Genomic DNA, 22177 nt, shown 5'->3' on the forward strand with positions numbered 1-22177 from the left:
TGCGCATCCGAGTTTTCCCGATAAACAGAATTCAAATTTGTTGCTGACTAAAACAAAAAATCTTGGTGAGTAAAATTCTTTTGCGTTTTAAAAGTCGTTTTGATGCAACTCATCAAAGTTATTGTATGTTTGTTTTCTTTTATTACTGATATTACTGATGCACATTATAGTCCATTAGGTTGTGAGTGTAATCGAGCAACCGAGACTAGATGGCTGATCACGTGGAGACATATAGAAAAGATTTCTAAGCAGCTTTTACTTTTTTGCGACTATTTCAAACCGGTTATCAAGAAAGATTGAAAAATTTCCAATTTTTGAAAGAATTATTTCGTCCCCGATGTAGGTTTTATTTAAGGTTACGATTAGAAGTGTGGTCGTAGGTCGTAGAGACAATAAAACGCATTACAAATTTAACATGGACATTTCTGATTGATTTATTCAATACGGTAGTCCGCAGAGATGGTTTTTATCTTTCGCTTCGAGAGAATTCACAAATGCAGAAAAAGTTGAATCACTCTACTGAAACCTTAAAAACTTCATAGTAACTTTTTTAAAACGCGCTAAAATGAACGCACGCAACTTAATTTGCGCTTTTATCACACTATTTTACGCGCAAGAAAAACAAACTATCAATTTCCAACTAGTTATTAACTACCAAAAATAAGGAATTGAAATAACTTGGCATGCCTATTGCTGTAAAACGGAAATTTGTATTCAACTCGAGGTAAATTACGCATTTATAACAATTCAGAATTCCACGTTTGTTCTCAAAGAAAGATTTATAGGTTTTATTTACTTACCGTTTCTAACAATGGGTTGTTAATAAATCAAATCTAAAAGATTTGCGCTTTCTAGTTAGTAATTTTGCGAGATTGTTTTCTTTGAACGCGGGCACACGTCGATTTTAGGCACTCCCGTAACCCGAATCCAAATTGGGCCCAGTCAAACAACTGATGTAGTAATAAAAATGGGCTACAGATGGCGTTCCGACTTCCAATGTAACCATTTTTCTGATGCAGGATGCGGAGAAAAGAAATTGGTGTGAATTGTAAATGAATGCAGTAAAAGAAGAAAAAATAATGAAGGCAACCACAAAGATATTCGTGGCTCGTGAAGGAGAAAAAAATTTACCCCAGAGAATATTATCAGACATAGATAAGGTTATCGGGTAGGTAAGGCGCGAGAGTCAATCCCCCCTCCGTTAGTTATTTTTTTATAGAATAAAGAACAAACAATCGAAACGTCGTTGCATATAGGGGTTTAGTGATGTAAATATACAGCACGCCATTTTACGTCGTGTGGCGAGTTTCTCTTCCGAACGCGATCGTGTTGCGCGTGAGTCGGTGAACTTTAGACCTTGATCCTTTTAACGGTGAGTCATCCCCAGGCAAAAATAAAAAAGGAAAAAAAGCACACGGGCTTGAGTTTTAATTACACATCCTCGAGGCTTGAAAACAAGTCTCACTCATTCCATGATTAAAGTATAAACATAAGTAGAAGAATTCTGAATAACTTAAAGAATAGTGTTATTCTATGTGTGTCTCTATTTTCATGTTGTGTGTCTTTTTCCTAAAATTTCTAAAAGATACAATGGTAAAGTAAATTACATTTGGTTAGATATTTCTTTTTGTGTGTGCGATCTACTGGGGCAACAACATTTTGTTTTGTACAGCTTTTTCCTGTAGATGGCTCTGGCTAGGTACTTGTTTATATATGGAATTGAGAAAAAAAAAATCCTTATAACACGAAAAATTGGAAGAAGGGAGGGGGGAGGCTCATGAAAACGGGTGAGGGAGCCCAGCAACCATTTTGTCAATAATCCACCAATGGACAGCCACCTTTTTAGCTCCTCCCACCGTTGGTGTGTGTGTTTGCCTGGCGTAGCCAACCGATCGTCGATACTTGTTTTTAAAAAGGGAAGGGGACCGAAAAAAAAAAAAATAAAATTTTAAAACCCATGGGAGAAGACAAAAAACTTTTGACTTGCTGTTGTTTCCTTTTGTGTTTTGTTTTAAATCCCTCTGGTGAGCAATCTCAAAAACTTAGGTTAAACATTGCTCACCTGTTTTTTGGGTCAACATTATTTTTCATTTCATTTTCAGGCTATATACTATATATAAAGGTTAATTTAATTGCAATTAGTACTACGTTCTAGGCGTTCAAGTTAAAAGTAAATTTAAATGCAAGGCAGGGGCTGAACAGTACACGGCCGTAAATTGGATTTGATTTATCAAGTATATCAATGGAAATCCAGCTTGGCCGTCCCCCTCCCCCTCGAAAAATGGAGGCCTGAGTACTCTCCATAGGAAACAACACACACACACACACACAGGACACACACACAATAGGCGCTGTTGCTAAGCGCCTAAAGGCTGGGTGGGAAAGAAAGAAGGGGAAGAAGACGACGCCATCTTGCTTTTTTTGATTTGCTGCAGTATTTCATCTTTCGCAACAATATGTCCACGAGATGGTGAGAAAAGATTTCTGTAACCATCCTTCCGATCCGAAAATAGTGGGCCACCATACACCTATTCCTGCTGGGGTTTAATGTTAATCCGAATCGTTTTGTGTTGTAGATGTGATGGGCATATCCTTTTTTCTCTCTTTCATCTTTCAGTTTTGTACACTCGAGTGCATTTCATACCTGCGGTATGGAGGAAAAACTCAATTTTATGCTCATTTCGTCAGAGAATGTTTTTCCTTTTCGTCTCTAGTCCAAGTCAAACATTCGCAATAATATCCACCCCAAAGGTTTTTTTTAAAGAAAACTTTAAATCCAATCTCTCCATCCACCCCAGAAAAAAATGGGGTGTACACACTCTTCGGCGAAACGACTTTTTTAAAATAAATAAATGACGTTTTTCCGTTCGGAGGTAGAATGAATTCAAAAATACCGAGATGAAGTTTTCTTTGGAAAAAGTAGACATTTTAATAGAAATAAAGAAAATCCATTTTCCAAAATTTTGTAAAGAAAAGATCGAAACGTGCGTAAGCAAAGACGGTTCGGGAATCACTGACGCTCCGGAGGTCTGTAAAATGGTATGGACGGGGCCGGGGACGGGACGGCGTTATGGAGAGCCCAGTCAGCCGCTAGGCGACGCTAGTGGCGCTGTAGTTTTACCCCTCCCTGGTTTTCTTCGAGAGGCGGCTAGTGCCGATGGTAAGGCCAGTATACTCTCGCGTCTCTTGGAGATCGGTTTCTGATCAAGTTTCTCGTGCAACACATTGTCGGGAAAATTAAAACGTCGGGAAAAAAAATTATCTATTCACCGTACGCCGTATTTCCACGACAATATTCAGTTGCTCTCTATTTGTGTGTGTGTCAGTGAATATTGTGATGATGGCCCTGTTTCAATACTGAAGAGAAAACGTCGTGGATCAAGCTCTCTCTCTCCTGCAGTCCCAAACGGCCTCGTTGTGTCGACAGCAACGATTTTTTTTCCTTTTTTTTACGTCTCATTTGTTCAATTCAACGACACTGAAAATTTGATGAATTGAAACGCCCAACTAACCGACCAAACACAAAGATTATAATGAGGATACTCCGCCGTTTTGTGCAAAATGGTCAGAGAGACGCGACATCTTTGGGTGGGTAACCTACCAGACAACGTCAGAGAAGAACGAATTCGTGAACATTTCCAAAGGTAGGCAGCCATGTTTTTTTTTTGTACCTAAAAATTTTTTCACAAGATTCATGTAGAAAAGTAGGAATCAAGTGTGTGTGTGTGTGTGTTATTTTGCGCCGAAGCTTCCTTTCTTGACGAACGGCCATTGACGACCCCCTCCCTTTTCCTCCCTCATTTCCCCTTGGACTTGTCCTCTACAGACCCCTTTTTCCTCCCCACTCACCCAACTCCCCCTCCACCTCCTTTTATTTTCTTTGTGTGTTCTCTCTTCTCTCTTTTTTTATGCTTCCTTCCATTCTTGGGTTTCTCTCCCCATCATCAGATCTCTCTCATTCTCCGACTGTACACACGCGCGCGGTGGGGGCAACGGCTGCCTTCTCCCAACACAATCATGGCGGACACAAACGATCGTTTCAACCAAGAGCGTCTCGACGTTTTTTCTCTCTTTTTCCTTCTTCATCAAAACCTTCTTCTTTCTTTCTTTCTTTTTTTGCCTTCTTTTGCGGTCAAGCAACTCTTGCCGAGTCGTGTAGGATGGAATTTCAGCGTGCGTTAATACATTTCCAGGTGTTTTTTCTTCGACTCGAGTCAACTCTGAATCTTTTTCGATCGAATTGAAAATGAGCTACAAAGACCAAAACAGAATGAATGTCCCAACAACGATGGCGTCTTTTTTTTCTCCCTCTCTCTTTTCCGATTTTTGTTCGTCTTCGTCTCCTTTTTATCCGTCTCTTTCATGCCCTTTCGTCCGTGATCAATGGGGGGTGGGGGACGTGTTACCTGGCGCAGCCAACCGATCGTCTATACACAGTATAGGGTCCGTCTCATTCTTTTGCCCGTCACGCCACTTCTGCGGTTTTTTCTCCTCTTCTTCTTCTTCTTTGCCTGGGGCTTTTTCCCCCAAGTTTCATCACACATACACAACCGAAAAAGAATCCACCTTTTTCTTTTCTGTCTGGTGGTAGAATTCCATGTGTAATAATGATTCTTCTTTACATTCTGGATGGGTGGAGTTGTCGTACACTACGCCGAATGCGCGTCGTCGTCGTCGTCGTGTGATTCACCTCCATCGAACATTTATTGATTTCCATGGCCATCTCTTATTTTCTCAGTAGAGACGCGGAATATATGACCTTCACTATGGTGGTTGTAGGTACTAGTAGTAGTAGAGGGAATAGTGGTAGGTTTTGAGAGTTATGACGTCAATATTCAACAAGTTTTCACAAACACACTGCCATCTGGTGCCGTTTTTTCTTTTTTTTTTTATTGTTAAATTCCTGTTTGTGCTGCTTCTTCTTTCTTCTTCTTGTCTTGATTATTAATTATTATTATTTCTCTTTTTTCTCTAGATATGGTCGCGTGCAAAGTGTCAAACTTCTGGCCAGGAGTTCCAGCAAAGATGAAGAGGTCGGCAGTGGTAGTGTCAGTACGGGCTATTGTGCCGCAGTGGCGTTCATGGACATTAAATCGGCGGCCAAAGCACATGCCTCGGAGAACAGTCTCGACGATCGATGCCTGGTGACAGATTACTATGAACCATTACTGGGCGATCAGGGACGCACGCCCGGCAGTACTACAACCACGGGATTAGGGTCGTCAAATACACCCAGCGGTAGTGGCGGTGGTGGTGGCGGCGGAAGTGTGGGCCGATCGTCGCATTTGATCAACAACAACAGCAGTGGAGGAGGTGGAGGAAGTGGTGGTGGTGGTGGCTACGATCGGCCATCTAGTCATTACTTTGAACGGCGCAGCGATCCGGACGGGTCCGGAGCATTCCTCCGCCGACAAGGGCCGGTCAACCATCATTATCGAGATCGGCCCTATCGGAACAGTAACGGACCATTTGTGCGGGATACTGGTGGCGAAAGAAATTCTGGCCACTTTCGATCCGGCACTGGATCGGCCGGCGGTCCATCCCCTGGTAGCTGGAATTCATACGAGCCAGCTGGACCACCTTCAAGTCGTTACCCGCCGCCCGACTACGGCGGAGGTATGGACGAACGGTCGGAACGCATGTCACAAGCCGACCTGCTGCCCAGCACGCCTACCACTGGGAAAAGGACAGCCCCGACTCCTGCTGGACTCTCTTCCACCACTAACAACACCACCTCCTCCTCTTCAAGTGTCAACAATACACCCCTCTCGGCCCGCAAGAGGAAATCCAGGTAGATATATTTATCCATCGATTGTTGCCATGGTCTGGCTGGCGTCAGTGGTGGGGGTTACCTTGGTGACCGGTTTGTTGCGGCAGATGGATTCAATTTCGATTGTTTTTTTTTTATTTTTTCCCCCTAGTCGATCTCCTAGCCGATCCAGATCCAGGTCGGATTCGAGGACACCGCCCAGCAGCAGTAGAAGTCGTTCCAGATCCCATTCTCCGGCTTCATCTGCTTCTGTTCCATCACGATCCAGATCGAGATCGACGTCGGGTTCTCGACTACGATCAAGGACTTTATCGCCTGGTGGATCCAGCTCGCGTTCCAGTAGCCCTCAGTCGGCTACAAGTCGGACTAACAAAACACCCCGTTCCGCCCAGTCGTCGAGTTCACCGCGTAGTCGTAGTTCGCGATCGTCCCAAGGATCGTCGCGATCCCCCGGCTGGTTATCCTCATCAGCTGGCCCACGGAATTCACGCTCATCCCGTCACCGCTTGTCGGGTGGTGGTGGTTCGACGGCCCTCAACACATCATCTCCAGCTGGGCAACTCTGCCATTCGGCCGGATCAACAGGCTCTGGTGATGGTGACCGTAGGCCCTTGGCCATTTGTGTCCGTAATTTGCCCTTGAGGTCATCTGACACTAGCCTCAAAGACGGCCTGTTCCATGAGTACAAGAAACACGGCAAAGTGGTGACAGTGAAAGTGGCAGGCCAGGGTTCCGATCGTGTGGCCATTGTTCGATTTAAAAAGGCTGAAGACGTCGACAAGGCACTCGAAGTGTCTCGTGACAAACTCTTTTTCGGATGTAAAATCGAAGTGACTCCCTGGGATTCTGGACTTGATTTGGATGACAATGAATTTCGACCGCTGGAAGCCGATTTGGATGAGTACCACCCGAAAGCTACGCGAACATTGTTCATTGGCAATTTGGAAAAGGATGTGACAGCCGCTGAACTAAGAGCCTCTTTTGAAACATTCGGACCCATCATCGAGATTGACATTAAAAAGCAGAGCCAAGGTTCTTCGTCCGGTGCTAGTGGTGGTACAGCTGGTGGAACAGTGACCACGACTAGCAGTGGTAGTGGCGGTGGTGGTGGTAGTAGTGGCGGTGGTAGTGGCAGTGGCAGTGGTGGAGGAGCAGTTGGCAATTCCACGTCGTCATCCTCTTCGTCCTCTTCATCCGCGAATAATAATAATAACAACAACAACAACAACGCCTACGCATTTTGCCAGTATGCCGACATAGCGTCTGTAGTGCGGGCAATGAGGCATTTAGACGGTGAACAAGTGGGCAACACCCGGGTCAAGTTGGGTTTTGGCAAATCTATGCCAACCAATTGTGTCTGGTTGCACGGAGTTGCTGAATCGGTGGCCGAAAAGTTCCTGGCGAGACACATGAGCCGATTTGGTCATGTTTCTTACGCGGCCATCGACAGAGAGAGGTTCAACGGTCTCGTGTTTTACGATCAGGTCAGTTGTGCACAGGCTGCCGTCCAGGAATTGAGAGGTCGCGCACTAGCTGGACGTAAACTTCAGGTGGATTTCGCTTCTCGTGAATGCCAAGCTCACTTTTTCGAACTGGTCGAACGTGAACCGAGAAGTAACAGCAGCAGTTCAGCGGCAGCAGCTGCATTGGCCGTGTCTTCGGCTATCCAGCACAGATTACCGTCTGCCACCACTCCATCTTCATCTGGACGCACAGTCCGAACTCCCTCTTGTAGTAGCCGTTCATCAACACATTCGAAAGAACGGACCGGCTCCTCTAGTTCCAGGTAAATATATATATGTTTCTCTTTCTTGTTCTTCTTGTCGATTCGTTCATGTCAATTAGTAGAAAGGCAAGAGTGATGCTTTTTTAAAAGAAAAAAAACAAATTTTATATTAATAGATGATCCATTTATTTAACATTAACCATATTATTCTGAAATTTAGGTCGCGTCATGGCGGTAATTTGAGTCGAGACGAATCCCTTGAACGCGATGCCGAAATGAAAGACCTGACGGGCGAACGCGACACAGATCTCATCAGCGCCCGTCGCTGTTCTCGGTCGCCTTCACCATGTGAAAAGGCCATCCATCGGCACCCTTCCGTCGAACCGGATGTTGCTTCATCCGGATCGCCCTACACCTTATTGGAACGTGAACGAACTCGTCGTTATGGTAGTGGAGGAAGTAGTAGCAGCAGTGGATTAAGCATGGATACGGGCAGCGCTACAGCCTTACCAACGGCAAACGGATCCGATGTTTTCACTCGCATCCGCGATTTGAGCGAAGAGCGAGTCGACGGTGTTGCCAGTAGTTCCGGCGAGGATGAGGAAGACGAAGAAGAAGAAGAGGAACAGCAAGTTTCGGATGTCGAATCCAGGTTAGTTGCCACCACCAAGTCGGCCTCATCTGCTTCTAAGAAATCAAAGAAAAAGAAATCAAAATTGAGTGGAAGTAGCGACAGTGGCGTCAGTGATGTTAGCACCAACGAGCCCCTCCCGTCCAGCATTCAGCAGGCATCGTCTCTTCTTGTCGGCCATACGTCCAGTTCATCCGGTGGCTCATCGGCCTTGTCGACAGCTTGTATGACATCACAAACACCGAAACTATTGCAACCGTTGAGCCGGCCAAGTCGGAGAGTGTCGCGACTTTCAACGGATAGTTCAGGTGACGGAACGGCCAACGCGACAACGACCAAACATTCCCTGCCGCGCATCATTCCTTGGGAGGTGGAGACACCTTTGTCGCGCAAGAGCCGGCAGCAGGAACAAGGTTGTAGCCGGCCCGGAACCCCACTCTGCGATGAGAACGACGAACCACCAACAGATCCTCGAAAGGAACGACCGGTTCGCGTTGCTCTTGAGCGTCCCATGACGTTACCTTTACCTCGGTTTGGTTTGGAACTCAACCTGTCCGGCTGCCGTGTCAACTCCTGCAAAACAGCGTCGTTATCTTGTTCCTCATCGGCTTCTGCTTCTGGGACGCCATCTTCGTCGGATGGAACGTTCCGTATACCGCACCCGCACGGCACCTCAGTCAGTCCGTCGCGGGGCGCCGCCGTCCCTGGTTCACCTCGAGGTGGAGCCCCTGAATCCGCCCAACATCAGCAGCAGTTGGATTCATCATCCGATTCTGAATGTTCTTCCGGCTCTTCTCCAAGAGCGTCACTGAGTACGACGGCCGTTAGTCTTGCGGAGCAATTAAGGCAATGGGAACAACGATATGAACAATGGTCCAGCCGTTCAGCTCATTCGTCTGGTGAAGGTCCTGTTGTCGGTCCACCTACTACCCCAACGGCCCAGCCGGTGACCACAGTAGCCACTTTGTCTGTAGCGGCCGCTCCGATAACGGCAGCGGAACGGTATCGAACTCGTAAAGCCCGTCCAATGAGCCTGGAGGAGCTAAAATCGCAGGAACCTTCGGATATTGTCCGTTGCTTGCTGGCCAAGCATTCGGTCTTTGATGAGGATCTCAAGCGATTGGAGAGCAGTGGTCGAGAGACGACCGCAACGACACCAACAGTGGCCAGTCCAGCAGTGAACAAAGAGAAGAAATTGAGTCCAGTAGTCAATCACGTTTCCGTCCCAGCGTCACCCACCATCATCACCAACATCTCTTCTAGCAACAGTCAGGCTGCTGCAAAGTTGTTTCCACCCGTCACGCCTCCACCTCCACCGGCCATTGAAGTCATCAAATCACCGGCCGAACCGTCGCCCAGGACTCCATCTCCATTACCACCACCACCTTTGCCGAAAGAGTCGCCACCCCCTAGTCCGTCGCCTCCACCTCCGCCAGTGGCCAAAGAAGAAGAATTTGCCGATCCAGTTGAACCCATGGATGAAGATTTGATGGATGAAACAGACGGCAGTTTGGTGATTGCCACTGAGGAAGAAGTGCCGGTAAAAGAGGAAATTCGGGAGCCTGTCAATCTCCTTCCTCCACCTCCGCCACCACCTCCTCCTCCTCCGCCACCTCCTACAGAACCAGTGGAAGTGAAAGAACCGTCTCATCCACCTCCGCCCGAACCTGCGCCAGTCGAAACACCCGTGGTTGAGACTCCACAGAAACCATCGCGGAGTAGCAAACATCCGGAATCTTCGTCCAAGTCTTCGTCATCCCGTGATGTGAAATCGAGTGAACGGTCGAGACATTCTTCCAGTTCGTCACATCGCAAGGAGAAATCAAGTTCCTCTTCATCATCGTCGTCGTCGTCGTCCACTTCCTCTTCCAAAGATTCCGCTGGAAATAAACCGCAAGAGATTAAAAGCGAACCAACAACGATTGATCCAGCATTGGCTCGTCGGAAATCTCGTGAATCAAGTGAACAACAGGCGACGACGCCAACTTCCAACGATGCTGCCAAACGTCGTCGAAGTGTTGATGCTGGAACACCGTCTAGCAAGCGGGTCAAATCGGAGAAACTTGGCGAGACTCGAGAGAAGGATAAGAGTAGCAAGACGTACGATAAAGAGAACAAAGAGACAACGAAAAGTTCCAAATCGGAGAGCGGCCGTCGCGAAGTCTCTAAATCGCATTGCTCTTCTACGCCGTCCCTGAGCAAGAAATCCAAACCCGAGTTGGACTTGACCAGTTTGAAACCATGCAAAATGGAAACGGAAAAGAAGCCGTCGCGCGACGATTCGGACAAGAAAAGCAACAAATCCAGCAGTGGCAAAAAGGATAAAAAGGATAAAGAACGTGACAAGGATCGTAGCAGAAGACGAGAAGAAGAGCGCGAACGTGAAAAACGAAAAGAAGAAGAACGTGAAAAACGGAAGGAGGAAGAACGGGAGAAAAAGAGAGAAGAGGAGATTAAATTGAAGGAATACAAGGCAAAACATCAGGTAAATATCTTTTTCTCTTCTCAAATTCACGTGTTTTAATCGTGTTTTATTAATTATTATTTCTTTTGCAGTCTCCGGCCAGTGCCTCTTCATCTCATCGCCGTAGGAGTGAAGGAGAGCGCATTAAATCTTCTTCGAAAACTGAACATTCATCTCGCAAACCGGCAATCCAGCCACCTCGACAGAGCTTGCCCAGTCGGAAGAAATCGCACTCGGATAGCGATAGCAGCAGCAGTAGCAGTAGCAACAGCAGCGTTGGTGGTGGTGGTGGTGTTGGCCGGCACAGTGACGATGAAAATCATACGTCGGTGGTTCGTAGCGGAAGCAAAGCTAGCAGTGATGACGATTCCGATTCGAATCATTCCAACGACCAGGAAAAAGCAGACCGTGAGCTGGCCGAATTTTTGCAAAATGAGCCCACCTATTTCTCAATGTACGACAAAGTGAAGGCTCGTTCGCTGAAACTTCAACAACAAAAGCGCCAGGAAGAAGAACGGAAAACGGTGCAACAACAACAGCAGGACAAATTCTGTGCCCTCCGACAAGCTCGTTTAGCTGGCGGATCCGCACCGACAAGCAAAAGGGACAAGGATGGAAAGAAGAATGTCTGGGATTCGTCTGACTCCGATTCAGATGGTCCCGTCCGTTCAAATCGTCCGAGGCCTGTGGCTACAGCGTCACTTTTATCCAATTCCGTCAAATTGTCCTCTTCGTCGTCGGAAGATTCTGAGCCCATCGCGCCACCAAGTAAATTTAAGGATTTCTTGTTTGATCAGCCGGACCCCAAATCTGTGAAATCGCGTACACATCCGCCTCCACCGACACCGTCCAGTCACAAATCCAAGCCTTTACTCTCTTCATCTGATTCCGATAGCGAACCTGAGGTTAAGCCAACGCCCAAACCCAAAGTTCGTGCCGAGCCAACAGCTGCGGTTACCAAGCGACGACCAAGTATTCCAGAAATCACACAGTCAAAAACCACTCCCGTCGAGACCAAGAAAACGGTCGATCGCTCAAATTCTTTGCCCGTCAAAAAGAGCAAAAAAGAATCGTCCACCAAGTTACATCACTCGAATTCAACATCCGGCAAACTCAGCAGCAGAGGCGAAGAAAAGATGGAAAATATTTTCGGTCCACTCTCGGACGATTCGGATGACCAGCAACGGATAGCTCGTGCTCCACCAGCTGTAGCAACAGCAACCCCAACCAATCCGAGATTGCAAGTTTCTATCGTCTACAGTTCGGATTCGGATAGCGGCCGGGTACCACCCGCCCCTAAGCAGGAAAGTTTACCTTCTCCGCCATTGACCGACAAAACTGACAAGAATAGCGATCGGCAACGTAAGAAGAAATCGAAAGAGTCGCGTACCAGAGATCGCAAGAAATCTGGATCCAAGGAGTCTGGTACAACTGAGACGCCCAATCATCATCACAAAAGCCGTCCGGTTGTTGAAGCCGTCAAAGAGCAACAGCAAAGTGACGGTGAGGAGCTGCAAGAAGCCGGTCGAGCTCTTGAATCGAAATTGATGGAAGATTCTTTGATTGCCATTGCTCACCTTGCTCAGAAAGAGAAAGATAAGAAAGAGGCGGAATTGAAGGTTGTAGCAGCCCAGACGGCCGTAGTTGTTGATCAGCACAAAAAGAAGAAGAAGAAGAGCAAGAAGAATCATCGTGAAGATGGGCCACCACTACCAGCTCCACCACCACCACCTCCGGTGACTATCAAAACAGAATTGCAGGGTCTTGAATTGCCATCCACTGTCATGACGGCTTTGGTGATCAAAACAGAACCGAATGATGTTGTTTGTCCAGCTCCAATTGCTTCTTCTTCGCCACGAGTCAAACCAGTGACGGAAGTGGTTCATCCACCTGAGCATCCGTCTGTGGAACCTAAACTGAGCATGCCATCTTTATTGTGGGAACCTTCAACCTCCCCAGTCATGCCTACTACTCCGCCAGTCGCCGTTGTGCCGATTGCCGTTCCAACTGAAATGCCAACACTAGTGCCCGCCGAACCAGCTGCAAGGCCGGGCATTTGGAAACAGGAGACGGAAGATGCTGTGGCGGGATTGTTAACGGAAACGTTTGACGACTTCAAGGAGGAGAAACTCGACGAAGAACCCGAGGAGCCGGTTGAAACACCTAATCAGTCATCGTTGATCCAGCCCCAGTGGCCACCCGAACAAGAAGAGTCTCCACAGCCCAACGAGGAGGCCCAAAAGGCCATCCAAAGTTTGCAGTGTGAAGATGATTTGGATATTTCGGATGAGATGATCATTGACGAAGCCGGAACAAGCTCTACAGAAGATACAGCCGGGCCAACCGAGTGTCCCCTTTACTCCGGTTCCAGTTCCAGTGATGTGGCTGAAGTGGAAAGTCAGCGCTCTGCTCGTTTGGCCGATGTCACTAAGCCAGCTGCTGTTGAAACAGCTCCAACTCCACCTCCTTCACCGCCGGAATTGTGCATTGATGAGACGAGATGTCAGCCAGAGAACGAGTCCAGCCCTCGCAAGGAATTGCCCCGGACACCCGACATTGACCTGTCGTCAAAATCTCCCAGAACACCAGATTTGGATTTACTCGATCGAAGTGGTCGACCGACTACTCCGGACTTGCATTTGCCCACTTTACCTGTTACTAGCAATTCCGTCATCAAAGCTGAACCGCACATTGTGGCTCAAAGTCCGTCTAAACAGACCAAAAAACCCAGGCAGACTCCATCGACTCGGGGTGGACCACGACGCGTTCGTGGACGAGGAACATCAGGATCCAGTCGCGGAGTGAGTGAGAGCTCACTGGAAGGTCACGATGCAGATGTCTATGAATTTTATGACACTGAAGAAGAAGTCACTCCAATGGTGGCACCGACAGTGCCCATAATTATTCCTGTTCCTCCACCGCTTCCTCCTCCAGTGGCTGTTCCTCCAGCTCCACCTGCTCCCGTCGCTGTTGCTGCCCCTGTCTCTGTCCCAGTTACGGTGCCAGAAGCCATTGAGCACAAGCCGGAAGAGAAACCTATGGTAGAACTACCGGTACCAGTGCCTGTTCAAGAATTCACTCCAGTCAGCCAGCCGATTCCTAGAAAAGATTTGGAAGGTCTTAAAGGCCGTTTGATAACTACAATCGACGATACGATCGAAACTGTTGTCCGTGGCCATCATAATTTATCTGCGGTGGCGCTAGCTACCACCATGATGCTTGCCGCTCCGTCCAGTCCGAGAATTCAATCTCCGAGGACTTGCTACATTGGCGGGCCGTTGCCTCAACAGCGAACGATAGCTGAGACGCCTGGACCGGCAGTGATGAAAGTCGAACTACCACAACCCTTGAAGGAAACGGCCAATACATTGATAGATCCAGTTACGGGACATTTGACTCCCATCCGGCGTCATGACGATCCGCTACCCACTCAACACGCTGGAGTTGTCGTTCGACGGACAGAAGAAACAGTTGCATCGCCGTCTACTGTCGTTCTCAATCTGAGATCAGGCTCGACCCAAGCCAGTCCGGTTGTCCAGCATCCAACTCAGACGACCACAACGACACCTGTCACCGCTTCATTGGTCAAAGTGCCATCTCCCACTAATTTGGGTGTAGCCATCACGACGACCAGTTTGCCGGTCGGGCCCAATTTGCCAACACAATCTGTTAGTCAGCAGCACGGCATCGTTTCGTCATCGGTGACGATCATCCCAACCACGACACCGGCTTCGACCATTTTGGCGCCGATGCAGGGTACAGAAGTGGCACGTCTACCGTCAGCTACAGTTGTTACGCCCGTTCCTGCGCGTCCGGCTGCTTCATCTGTTTCGACTTTTCCAGCCGTGCCCCTCACCAGAGACGCCCCAGCCCACGGTTTGCTGCTCCAACAACAACAACAAATGCAACAGCAACAACAACAAGCTCAGCCTCCAGCTGGACCTGCTCAGCAGCAACATCAACAACAGCAGCAGCAGCAGCAGCAACAACAGCAAACACAGCAGCCTCCTTCTCATACGCCGCAACTCCAGTTACCGGCTGGCGTGCCCGTCAGTTTGAGTGGAGGAGCTACTGTCATTGCCGTTGCCAGCAGTGGACGAGTTACCGGGCCAACTCCACTTCTCGGTCGGCCAACAATTGGTAAATTTGATTTCTTGATGTTACGATACGATAATTTGATGAAAATTTGTTTTATTTTAATCATTGTTTTATTTGTATATTGCAGCTACACCCCAGCATTTGATGCAAAACCAGCCTACGATGGGAAGTACCGTGGTGATTGCCAGAGCGACCGGCCCTCAGCAGCAGCAGCAGCAGCAGCAGCCAGTAAACAGGTCACATGCATCAATGGCCAGTGTTCAAGCTGTAGCGCCTGCTTTGCCCGGTGTTCCTTCTCAACCCCAGCGACCTCCACCGGCTGTAGTTACCCTCTACTCTTCAGGAGCTTATTCTTCGGCATCCCAACCGGGTCCTATAGTCTCGACAGCTTCACTGACACGGACGCAAGTCTCGGCATCTTCGTCGTCTACTGGTTCAAGCGTCTCTGTTCTTCCGGCAACTTCTCGTCCACCTCTAACGTCGTCGACGACCAACAGTGGCGTCTCGGTTTACCCCATCTATGGCCCAAGATCCGAATCCATGCCCGCAACTGTTACATCGACTCCTCCTGTATTCGGTTCACCATTGACAACTGCTCCAATCAGAGTGTCCGTCACTTCGGTACCTACCAGTCGAGCTACTTTGTCAACAACAGTTTCCACGCCCTACCGACCTGTGTATGCTCCTAATGAGCCGCCTTCCCATCATTTTGCTACCTATCAACACCATTTAGTCCAGCAGCAGCAGCAGCAGCAGCACTCTCCCAACATTTCTGCAGCAGAAACCAGGAGTCGGGAGGAGCCGGTCCGACAGGTCAACACGCCCTCTCGGGAAGACACGGAAGTTCGCCAGTTGCAACAGCAACAGATTCAGCAACAATTACAACAACAACAACAGCAACAACAACAACAGCAGCAGCAGCAACAACAACAACAGCCTATTCATCCGGCTATGATGCGCGAAATGCGAACTCCTCCGCCAGCCCATCAACATTCTCCTAGCCAAACGGATATGTCGCGTGTCAATCCACAAATTCTACTCCATCAGCAGCTGTATCAGCAATTTTACGCTCGACATCATCCGGACTTTGCCAGAATGGGGACATTTTCTCCTGGCCCGGCATCCCAGCATGCATTGAATCCAGCAGAAGCAGCTGATTTGCAACGTGATCCGCGAGAAAGGGTTGTCCCGCCATCATTGCCATCTCATCTGAGGGTTTTGGCTGCTGGAGGTGAACACCGTACGACGGAATCGCCTCTTCAAGGCTGCGTTGCCGTTCCATTCACTGTGGCCAACACCAACCAACAACAATTGTACCAACCGCACCATCGGCCGGCGTCTTCAGGTTCAGCCTATCATCAAACACCGGCTGGTCACATGCAGATGGCTCCACCTTCACCTTCTCACCAGCATCGCCAGACGCATGTCTACACTCACGAGGAAAGTGGTGGATACCATCCGTCTCCTCCGCCTGCTCATTTGAGTGTAACCGGAGTTATGCAACGAGTCAATCCGCCGTCTCAGCCCACTTTGGCCTGTGAAGCGCCTTCACCTGCGACTTCACTATCAGTCCGACCACCACCCATTCGGACGCCTCCGCACGCTTCGCAGGTGCCTCCTCAAGCTGATTCGTTGGTGAGTCTGCTCCAGCGCTATCCAATCATGTGGCAAGGGCTAATGGCCCTCAAAAACGATCATGCCGTTGTCCAGATGCACTTCATCTCGGGCAATCCCATGGTCGCAAGAGGGTCGTTGCCTTGCAGCCCCGATGGTTTGGCCTTGCCGCTTCGCATAGCCCAACGGATGAGGCTGGAACAACAACAGTTGGAAGGCGTTGCCCGTAAAGTGCAAATGGAGCAAGAGCATTGTATCCTGTTGGCTTTGCCTTGTGGCCGAGATGCCATGGATGTTCTGCAACAATCCAATAATCTCCGCCAGGGATTTATCACTTACCTCCAGCTGAAGCAGGCGGCCGGAATCGTGAATATTGCCGCTCCTGGGTCGCAACAGGTAAAAAAACACATTTTATTGTTCATATCTTATCAAGAATTCGAGTTTTAATTATTTTTATTCATTTCTAGCCGTCTTATGTCGTCCACATCTTCCCGGCTTGCGAGTTCGCCAATGACAGTCTGGCTCGTATCACACCTGACCTTCTTCACCGCGTGACGGACATTGCCCACCTGCTTGTCATCATCGCCACCGTTTGATTTTTTTTTTTTTTTTAACTCACTCCCGTCAACAAACAAAAGAAAGAAGAAAAAAACGACAAATGTAGAGAAAGAAAATTAAAAAAAAAAAAAATTCGGAAGAGAATCACACACTCCCTTTTATTGTGGTCTTTTTGCTCAATTCATTCAGAATCCAGCCCCCTATCTATCTAACTAACTTTATCTCTTTCTTCATTGTTTCATCGTTCTCTTCGTTATCATATTAATCTGATGTACTATTCTCTCTCTTTCTCTCTCTCTCTCTATCAACACATAGAATGTCCGTTTTTCTGTCACACACTAAAGTTTAATTTAACGTCAAGCGAGTGTGTCGCAAGAAAATTTAAAAAGAAAAATTTAAAGAAAATCCCCTCCCCCATTGACCGTGTGCGCGTGTGTGTAATTTCTTAATAATTCAAAAAAACTTTTGTTCTTTCTTTTTTTTTCCCCCCAATCCTGGACTGTTGTGTAAAAAACCTACTCCTTCTTTCTGTTGATTTTGTTTGTGTGTGTGTATGCGTGTGTGAGCGATTGTGTGCAAATTCCCCCATGTTTTTTTTTTCTTTTTTTTTTTTAAATTGTATATGTTGAAGAAACAACAGTGTCATTTGACGTGAATGAATAACAATTTACCTTTTTGAGTTCACCGAGTCTGTGATCTCGCGCCGCCGCATTGATCCCTCCGCGCCGTGTATAATTGAAATGAATGGATCGGTATAATTTTTCTTTTTGTGTTTGAATTTTGCTCTTGAAACACTCTTACACATACACACACAAACATGTTTTTTTTTTCATCCACCCAAACCCACAGACACACACACACACACAAAAATGTACATTTTTATTCTGTGTCTTGAATTCTCGGCCACACTTTTGTCATCATCGATTTACGTTTTGTACCATATTGTATGCTAGAGAGAAGATTTGCAAAACACATTCTGGAAAAAGAAAAAAAAGATGAAAAGCCCAACAAAGCATACGCCCCGGACTCGTGGAATTCATCCGTCGGGGTATCGTTGTATAGAGTTAACACCAATTCAGTACGCCCTTGTACATAACTCAGTGGTCAGCATGTATAAATACATGTTTATAAATGTTCCAAATTTCTGATTTATCTTTTTTTGTTATCGTGAAATTAAAATTTTTAAACTGAAAAAAAAGAAAACGCTTCGTGCGGAAAACCCGTTGATGGTGCAATAATGACGTACGTGACTCGACTCAAACGGTGATGATAAGTCCTTGAGGGAATATGCGCCGTATCTTCTCTTTTTGCAGAGTCATCACAAAGTTTATCACATGAGTAAATTTAAGATTTATAGTTTAGTATTTAAATAAATCGTCATCAGGGTCGTCACGTGATTGTTTCCGGGGTTGCAATTTACCAAAAAAAAAATAAAATAAAACGTAAAACGAGGGCTGGTCCCGGTGACGTCATTAAAAGGCATCCGCCTACTCTAAAATGGCGGACGGGAAAAAGCGGTACCAGGAGGAGATTGTGAAGGAAAGCTGGTCTTGACCAAGATTACAGCTATACAACTCTATAAAAAGGCGCAGCGACGAAAGGGCTGGCCTTCATTCGAAACCGTCTATCGGCCACGAATACGTCAGCTCTTACGTCTTATTGCATTTGCCAACTTTCAAGTCGACCAAGTATGAGCCAGATCGCTGTAAGTCAATCGCGTCATCCATTCATTTTATATATCTAGCAAAAGGTACTCGTTTGTGAAATTCTAACGACATTTTTCAATTTTTCTCAACAGTTTGCAGCCAATTGTTTTGCGTTGGGTACTGTTGTTGCTGCTGCCCAGCAAGTTTTCGTCAAAAAGACGATCGAAGGACTGGAAAATGCTGCCGATTCGATAGTACGACGTAATTACAGCACGTCATATCGCTACAGTATAGCTCATCCGGCTATTGTACTTCAGTCTTCCCGTCTGTCTCCCAAAACGACGTGACTAAAGGCCCAACTAAACTGAAATCGGCCCCAGTATTATCTTCACGTATACACACTAGACTCTGCGTGATGTTGCAGTCCTTTTTTTGCTGATCTCTTCAATGTTTGTGCTGCAGTGACGTCATTTCTGCCGGATTGTTATCGTTGTTCCTTCATTTACTTTCAAAAGCGAATAAAGGGTATCGTTGAATCCTATATACACACTATACATATATACACTGCTATATTGTTTTCGAGCGATCTGCGCTGAATAACAACCAATAGAGAGAGTTAGAATAAAGGGACCGGGGCCACTGCCTCAAGGTTGGTCGTTGGGAAGTTCCCAATTTTCACCAGGGGAATAGCCAAAAACTTATTTCTGGCAATTTCAATCCGTTGTGCAATTGGCTTCCCCATAGAAAGTAAAAGCTTAGTGGTGGTGGCATTTAAAAATCGGTGCAGAGTGTGCGTGAACATAATTCTATCCAGACAGGAAGCAAATAATAATGTATAAAAAAAAATAACTGATAACGTCTGATAAGACACACAACCTTTTTGAACGACGACCTTGCCAACTAGGAAGAAATGCATAACCACCTCCAAATCCGAATGTCTAGCAATTAAATGTTACTTGAATTAAATATTTGTTGGAAATAATAATGCTAGCCTTTGGTTTGGCCTACATGCGTTTGCTTTGGCAGCGAAACAACTTGAAACTTGTTGATTCGTCAACTTCACAGAGCTGCAGAATCGTCTACGCTGGCCTTCGAGTTTATTTGGCTCGAAACCCTTTTTTCAATTGGCAAGTTTTCGGTGCAAGCGTACGCCCGTTTATCCTTTTTAACTCCTTTTTATATCAAGAAATTGCTGTATAGTATATGCGAGTAAGAGAAATAAGAGTAGGGGGGAAGGATAAAATACGATTGCGCGTGAGCGCGATCAATACTCTGGTGCCAAGGATCGACCTTTGAGACCATACGACTCAGTCGACGTACACCCAAGGCATTGATCGATTTCCTGCTTGTTTCTCTTGTGCTTTTTTCCGCGTAGTCAGTCACAAGGTGAGTCAACAGCAGCTTCATTTCCTAGTTTTTTCTACTTATTCTAACAACTTTTTTTGAAAATTCAATCAAACAAGAATAATCATGGCTGAAACGACTCTTGGTGGTCTTTCGGTCATGACCACTGGACTTGGTGATGAAGCTGATTTGAGCGTCTTTGAAAACAAAAGTGGATTGGCAGAGGATTTGAAATTTTTGGCCTCAATGCCTGAACTATGCGACGTAGGCTATACATACATTCAGCTCGATTGTAAACTAATTCTGAAATTCCTGATAAAGGTGACGTTTTTGGTCGGTGATACACGGGAGCCAGTTTGTGCTGTCAAGGCCGTTCTGGCGGCTAGGAGCAGGTAACATATTGAGAGAAAATGTTATTTTCAGTGGATGCAAATGAATAGTTTTATTGCAATAATGCAGAGTGTTTCAAAAAATGCTGTACACCACTCCCAGTCCTCAGAGAAAAAAAGAGCCGAGTACGGGACCCAACAAATTGCGACTATTCCTTAAACGGAGCAGTGAGCCTTTACTCAATTTGCAAAATCCAGCAGAAAAGGTATAGCTTTTATTTCGGGTTCCCCTCAACTAGGATACGTCTAAATCAATACCCGTTGCACTCGATAAAAATTCCGTGTGTTACGATACAGAGAGGATATACACAACAGTTAGCTTCCATTCACGAGGTACGGTGTGGTATACATGATATGTAATCCTCGTCATAAAATCCATCCACCAAGGCTTTGGGCTATTAAAGACCATGTCCAACTGTCCGTACCACCACACGTAGTTTCTATTTTTAGTTTGTTGAAAACCCGTAGTTCGTCGTCAATCAAACCATTTCGCAACCATTCTGCACATATCTTCCCGTTTATTTTTAAAATAACCAGAATACTGATATTTTTAGCCTGCCACACACACCCATCAAACGCTGATTGCCGAAGAATTTGAGCCTGACGTGTTTCGGCAACTCATAGAATACATTCACACCGGTTGCGTTACCCTTCAACCTAGAACTTTGCTCGGTATTACGGGAGAATGTGCAATGTGCTGCTTACGATTACGATTATAGCAACCATTGTTGTTGTATTATAGGAGTGATGAATGCGGCTGACTATTACGGACTGGACGAACTGCGTCGATCGTGTGTAGGTTTCGTTCAGTGCTGCATCAATGTCGACACTGTTTGTGCCCTTTTGGCTTCAGCAGAACGCTACATCCAGTACAAATGCACCAAATCTCTAGTTCAAAAGGTTTTTTTGTGAATGAATTTTCAAAAATATTCAAAAAATTTTAATTTTACGTTTTTACTTTAGGTTTTAGAATTTGTTGACGAACATGGAAATGAAGGTAACCATTCTATTTAATATAGCTTCGTAATGCATAAATAATTTTAAATTTCTTTCTAGTATTGAATTTGGGATCTTTTACATTATTGCCGCAACATGTTGTCCGTCTTGTTCTGTGTCGAGATGAACTCAAAGCGGATGAATTCACAAAATTTCAAGTAGTTTCATTAATCACGTCAAAAGTCGAATATCGTATTATTTTATGTTATTAATCCTTTAGGCTGCTTTGATGTGGTCGAAAAAGTATTGCGACAGTAATCCCAACATCAGCCTGAAAGAAACGTTGTCCAACTTTTTAGAATTTATCCGATTTCACCAAATTCCAGCTAATGTTTTGATGCGAGAAATCCATCCATTGGGTACGATTTACTTGAAATAATTCATTAACATATTTATATAACTTTAGCGTTTCCGGTTATATCTGTAGGATTGGTACCAGATCATTTAATCATGAATGCATTGGCCTACCAAGCCGATCCGACTTGCGTAGACCCAGCTAAATTGTCGCCTACTCCGCAACGTGGCGGTAGGAGACGATCTCAGGCCCGTTCCATGTCAGTCCAGTCGTCACTCGATCCTTACGGATCGTCCACCACGCTCAATAGCGAAAGCGCTTCTTCTGAAATTGAGTCCAGCCCTCGCTTGAGTTCCGATGGAAGTCGAGGTTCACCATTGGGACGTCTCTCTAATTAATTAATTTTTGCTGTTAATACTCTTATGCACTTTGCCCAAAACAGAGTTGTACCTATTAATTTCAACGTATGTATATGTATGTTTGTATTTTTGGGGGTCAAACCATAAGTATACAGTGTATGAATTTGTCGAACGTACAATTAAAACGCATGGGTCGTCCCGTCAATCACGCTGGGCCAATCACTTTAGTATTCTGGTTAAGACAATGGCGACGGTCCGTGAATGAAGATTATGGTGCGGGGCGTCCT

At 46.3% G+C, this 22177-nt stretch overlaps 2 protein-coding genes across 2 annotated transcripts; both read left to right on the forward strand.

Moving 5' to 3' along the window:
- Nucleotides 1-3139: 3139 nt before the first annotated feature.
- LOC124328473 (protein split ends-like) lies at nt 3140-19048 on the forward strand. The gene is made up of 8 exons (XM_046787245.1): nt 3140-3644; nt 4976-5791; nt 5922-7556; nt 7717-10612; nt 10684-14731; nt 14817-16699; nt 16771-18566; nt 18660-19048. The coding sequence occupies exons 1-7, from the start codon at nt 3562-3564 to the stop codon at nt 16897-16899; spliced, it is 11490 nt and encodes a 3829-aa protein (XP_046643201.1). The 5' UTR covers nt 3140-3561; the 3' UTR covers nt 16900-18566; nt 18660-19048.
- A 929-nt stretch (nt 19049-19977) lies between these two features.
- Nucleotides 19978-22095, forward strand: LOC124329448 (serine-enriched protein-like). Its single transcript, XM_046788508.1, has 9 exons — nt 19978-20115; nt 20177-20243; nt 20311-20573; nt 20795-20912; nt 20983-21140; nt 21204-21237; nt 21297-21394; nt 21457-21595; nt 21664-22095. The coding sequence occupies exons 1-9, from the start codon at nt 19978-19980 to the stop codon at nt 21927-21929; spliced, it is 1281 nt and encodes a 426-aa protein (XP_046644464.1). The 3' UTR covers nt 21930-22095.
- The last annotated feature ends 82 nt before the right edge of the window (nt 22096-22177 follow it).

The sequence above is a fragment of the Daphnia pulicaria genome, chromosome 3 (assembly GCF_021234035.1).
Source record: "Daphnia pulicaria isolate SC F1-1A chromosome 3, SC_F0-13Bv2, whole genome shotgun sequence".
Classification (NCBI taxonomy): domain Eukaryota; kingdom Metazoa; phylum Arthropoda; class Branchiopoda; order Diplostraca; family Daphniidae; genus Daphnia; species Daphnia pulicaria.